Consider the following 5,707-nt stretch of genomic DNA (forward strand, 5'->3'; position numbering starts at 1 on the left):
ATAAACACACAAGCACACTCTGGACCCCAAGGGTCAACCACCACACTCCTTCATCCCGACTTGCAGGACGCAGAGCCAGTGCCCTCCACCATGGCTCCCTTGATCATTCCTATCATGCTTCTGACAGCCCACTTCCCAGAGCAACATTATTCAAAGGTCTGTAGGAACTTCCTCATGAGAATCATTAAGATCATGGATTTGGGGACAAGAGAGAGCCTGGGTTCAGGCTCTATCATTTAACTTCTAAGCTGCAGAGTCTTCTGCAAAGTGCAGTACTGATAGTTCCCATCTCATAGAAATGTTCCCAGGATGAAACAAGATACTTGTAAATTACTTAGCACTGTGCAGGGTGACTATTAATTGGTTTGAAAGGGAAGGATTAGGTAAAAAGAAGCAAAAATTATTTAGCAACCCAGGAGATGAAATGGTGAAATCAGCAAACACTGGGGCAAATTCACAGCAAATTGTGATCTGATAGGAGGGCTGCTGATAAAAGAGCCTTTCCCCAAAGCAACCTTTTTCAGAGAGCCTGAAATTCGTAAAGAGCTTTTGTCTCTTGACAAAGACATTAAGTCTCCAGGAGTTCTCTGATAAAACAGAGAGGTAACACATTAAATCATTAACAGTTCCACTCAAAATATTTAACATTGCATTAGGACCTGAAGGAATGAAGCTCGGGACAGGTAAATTTTGACAGGGGTGGTGGAGTGGGTTGAATCGTGGCTTCCAAGACATGCCCACATCTGGGAACATGTGGGTGAGACTTTATTTGGGAAAAGAGTCCCTACAAATGTAATCAAGTTAAGGATTTAGAGATGAGATCATCAGGATTATCCAGGTGGGCCCTCAATCCAAGGACAAGCTTCCTTATAAGAGACACAGAGGAAGACAGCCCCATGAAGATGGAGCTATGCCTGCCTCCGCCACTAGGACGTGAATTCACCAAGGACAGGGACTGGATCCTGTTCATTGTGGCCCTGCTGGGCCCAGTTTAGGGAGGCCAGGCACGGGCTCTCGGGTCTGAGGCTTCCGGCACAGTTCTCCAAGGCTCTGAACCCAAGCAGTGCAGTCAGCCAGGCCTTGGTCTCCTCCTTCCCCTGGCCAGGTATTCAAGTGACTCATGCCTTTCCCTGGAGGCTGTTCACATGCCCCTGCCCAGACACTGGTGCTGAGCTCCACTCTGCCCCACTGCCTCACTGATGTCACCCTGCCTACTGCCATGTGGTCTGCACCCGCTTCCCCCATATCCCTGCTCTCCCTGCTCTGTCTTGCCTCTGCGTGGTGACAGCTGTCCTCCCCTCCTGGCCCTGCCACCTCACTCCCGGGAAAGGCAAACTGGAATCTTGTCCCAACCACTGATGCCTTAAACCCTGTGTAGGCAGAATCACGGCTCCCCAAAGACCTCAGGTCCTAATTCCTAGAACCCGCAAGTGTTACCTTATAAGAAAAAAGGGTGATTTTTTTTCCCTACTTTGCAGTAAATTTTATTGAATTCAAAGGGGGCATTCCTCTATGAAAAATAAAAAACTCAGGGTGCACAAGCATGCATTGAGACAAACCAGTGTTGAGGCCTGCTCAGACCAAACCAGAGCAGACACCAGTTCATAAGACAGCCCAACATGAAGGTGTTTTTATTCAATACAAACAGACAGCAACAGTGGCAACAGAATGAGACCATACACGCACTGGAACATTTTGTGAGTCCTAGATAGGCTCTGATGAGCCTATCCTTCTTTTCTTTCCAGCCAGGTAAACAACAGAACTCATCCACTAATGTAGAAGCTTTAAAGCTCTTAATTCAGTTGGAAATGACCACAGTTGAGGACCTTTTTTCCTCACTAGCTTCTTCCCCACTTCAGAGTTGTCTAGCGGGTTTCAACATAAGAGGAGGTGTCATCTGGCTGGCTGCCCTGTGCGTTGCTGACAGGGCCCGGTTTCATGTGTTTTGCCCTCAGGCTGCCCGGCCTCCTGGCTGTATCTTGGGCCTGAGCATAGTGACACTTAGCCACCTGAGGATAAAAGGGACCTACCAGCCAGCTGAGGGGCGTGTTGTTAACAAGATAATCCAACACATCATCTAAAGACTCCTTCATTTTCTGCAGCTGCCCCTTGCTGGACGTGAGGAGGCCGTCCGCCACTTCCTTAAAGGAGGAGGTGCTGCGAAACACTGAGTAGGTGTTGCCAGCCATCACCCGCACGTGGTTGGGCTGATCTTGGATGTTCTGTGGTAACCCTTGGGTGTTGGACAGGAGGGTGTGGCATGTGGTCTGGAGCTGCTGAGTTGGGTTGCGGGCGATGCCAAGAGTACGTGACTCTATGTGCTCAGCACAGTGGGATTCATCTGTATCATCATAGCCGATGCTTCTCTTCCACTCCAGCCAGGACAGACAGAGCTTATCCTGAGCACCCTGCATTTTCTGGTTGGCATTATACACATTCTTCCTGGCAAATTCAATCAGGGTGACAGTAGAATGGAGCTGAGAAATGGTCTCTTGGCCTTTTTGTTTAGCTTCTTTAACCCTGCTGAGGGCCTGCTGGTAGGCCCGTGAGCAGAGCTTGGTGGACAGGGATCCCAGTCTAATACAATAACTTAGCTTCTGAACAGTATCAAATCCTTCCACGTTTTTGGCTCCTTTTTCTCGTTTGTTGTTGGTGAGAGGGAGGTACTGGTCTACCAGCAGCTCTGAGCTGGTGAGCGCATTTCCTACTCCACCGCTCACCAGCTGCATCATCCGACTTCCTAGGACTGTGTTCATGCCGCCATCGACCATGGACTTGGTCTTCTCCACCCTGCCGGTCACTGCTCCTTTGGTCTTGTCCACCACCCCAGTGATGGTGCTGGCCACGGAATCCTTGGCCCCAGTCACAGTAGTCGTCACAGCATCTTTTGCCCCAGTCACAGCCCCTTTGGCATGGGCCACAACCTGGTTTGTTGGCTGATTCAGAAGAGGCAGTTTCTCCTCAAGCCTGTCTAGCCCCTTACAGGCACAGGTATTGGCAACAGCAATTTGTGGCTCTAGCTTTTGGATGATTGGTTGAGCACTTGTCAGAGCCACTGAGGCGATGGTCTTCATGCCCTTCTCTGCCATCTCACACACAGACTTCAAGTAGGGATACTGATCCTTTGTACTGATGTAAGCCAAGGAGACGAGGTCATATGTGGAGCTCACCAGGGGAAGGTTGGCCACCCTTGTCACCACACTCAGTTGCAGTTCAACTGCAACAGATGCCATTTTTCTTCCTGGAGAAAGAAGAAATGGGCCGGCAGCAGCCCAGAGGCGAGGGTCCAGCGAGTCCATGTGGCGTTCACTGGCAGATGTGATTTAATTAAGGATTTTGAGATGGAGAGATTATCCTGGATTATCTAAGTGGACCCTAATGGTACTGCAAGTGTCCCTATAAGAGAGGAATAGGGACTTCCCTGGTGGCACAGTGGTTAAGAATCCGCCTGCCAATGCAGGGGACACATGTTCGATCCCTGGCCTGGGAAGATCCCACATACAACTAAGCCTGTGCACCACAACTACTGAGCCTGTGCTCTAGAGCCCTCTAGCCACAGCTACTGAGCCCATGCACCACAGCTACTGAAGCCTAGAGCCCGTGCTCTGCAATAAGAGAAGCCACTGCAAGGAGAAGCCCACGCACCGCAATGAAGAGTAGCCCCCACTCACTGAAACCAGAGAAAGCCTGCACACAGCAATGAAGACCCAACGGAGCCAATAAATAAATAAATTAAAAAAAAAAAAGAAACAGAAGGAGATTTTTCTCTCTCCTCTCTCTTTGTCTCTCTCACATACATACGTACACACACACACGCGTGCACGCACGCGCATGCATGCACACACACACACACACACACACACAGGAGAAGGCCAAGTGAAATCAGAGGCAAAGATTGCAGTAATGCAGCCATAAACCAAGGGAAGTCAACAGCCACCAGAAGCTGGAAGAGGCAAGCAACAGATTTCCCCCAGAGTCTCTAGAGTGTGTATGGTCCTGCTGATACTTTGAGTTTGGCCCATTGATACTGATTTTGGACCTCTGGCCTCCAGAACTGTGAGATAATAAATTTCTGCTGTTTTAAGCCTCCAAATTTGTCATAATTCCTTATGGTAACCGCAGGAAACTAAAGCAGAACGTAGGAGGGAGAGGGAGGAAGGGCTGAGGTGTGTACCATTGCAGATGTTGGCTCTCAGCGCTTCGAGGCAGGTAGAGGCACTCACTGAGAAAAGCCCACTTTCAGGTCATTCGGTCAACCCACTGCTTCTCCTCACCTTGCTCACTCATTGGCTTCTGCTGATTTTGACAATGGCCGGTATTTACGCAGTTCTTATTGTGAGTTTGCCATACTCTGCCCCTGGCTCAGAGCACAAAGCAGAGAGTGAGACAGGGGATCCCTGCCGTCACAGGGTTCCCATCCTGGTCTGGTGGAAACACACCAGCCCTCAGCCTGTGTCTTAGCCTCTGGTCTTGCCATCACTCACACTTGGGTTTAACAGTGGGATTGCAGAGTTCTGACCTTAACCTGTTCTACTTGTTTTCGGCTTTGGCTATTTCCTGGTCCCTGCTCCTCTTCCGTCCACTCCTGTCATCTTGTAGGGTTGGCACTTGGCTCCTGCTGTACGCCTGGCTCCAGCCTGGCACTTTTGGATCAGCTGATGCCGACTGCTCCATTTACCCAGCACCTCACCGTGGACCCATCCACAATGTGCGATTCTATTTTCTGGCCTGGTGGCTTAACAGCCTGCCTTGCCTCCTGAGTATAACTTCACATTCGTTCTTGGATTTAACCATCGCTCTTGATCTCCTGGCTTGGATCCCAAATCAAAAAGGTGTTAGTAACTTGCAGTTATCGACCTGCCCCACCTACCTGGATCTGGGACAGTGGGGGCACCCAGTGCAGCTTAAAGAAGGCCAGAACAAACTGGACAAGATTTCACCATTGTGATCTTGAGATGAATGCCAGCCACACCAGGGGTCAGTTTAATTGTCATGGTGCTTCCAAAGAAGGGAACACTTGGCTGGCTTCTTTCTTCTACATTGCAATTGGGCCAGGTTCATAACTCTACTTTGTAGACTGTAAATAATCTCTTTGTTCAGAGCAATCTGTTTATTTTGGTATGTCTAACCCAATGATCAGCATACACAGCTCTCCACAACTTTCTCTTCAGTTCATCTTTTACTCTTTCTTCTCTTTCCTAGGATAGGGTAGAAAGGGAATATTTGAAAAGTCTTTAAAAATTGTTATTGAAATATAGTTGATCTATAATATTTCAGTTTCAGGTGGACTGCAAAGTGATTCAGTTGTACATATTCTTTTTTAGAGTCTCTTCAATTATAGGTTATTACAAGATATTGAGTATAGTTCCCTGTGCTATACAGTAGGTCCTTGGTGGTTATCTATTTTATATGTAGTAGTGTATATATTTTAATCCAAAACTCCTAATTAATCCCTCCCTGAAAAGTCTTTAAACAAAAGGAATGTGTGTCTGAGGTTTTTATTTTTTTATTATTTTATTTTTTTCAAAACATACAACTATGTTGAAAGATTTTTACAGTGGACACCCACCCACCATCATCTTACTGTTGTATATTGTGTATACGTACACATACACAGATGAGCTGGCTATGTTTAAGTTCTAAGGTCGATTTTTTTTTTTTTTTGGGGGGGTACACCAAGTTCAATCATCTGTTTTTATACACATAT

At 47.7% G+C, this 5,707-nt stretch overlaps 1 protein-coding gene across 1 annotated transcript; it reads right to left on the reverse strand.

Annotated features, from left to right (window-relative positions):
• Window positions 1-1,865: 1,865 nt before the first annotated feature.
• Window positions 1,866-3,233, reverse strand: LOC130857687 (perilipin-2-like). The gene has a single exon (XM_057743395.1). It carries the CDS (start codon window positions 3,231-3,233, stop codon window positions 1,866-1,868), a length of 1,368 nt encoding a protein of 455 aa, XP_057599378.1.
• Window positions 3,234-5,707: the final 2,474 nt, after the last annotated feature.

Source organism: Hippopotamus amphibius, chromosome 7 (genome assembly GCF_030028045.1).
Source record: "Hippopotamus amphibius kiboko isolate mHipAmp2 chromosome 7, mHipAmp2.hap2, whole genome shotgun sequence".
Taxonomy (NCBI): domain Eukaryota; kingdom Metazoa; phylum Chordata; class Mammalia; order Artiodactyla; family Hippopotamidae; genus Hippopotamus; species Hippopotamus amphibius.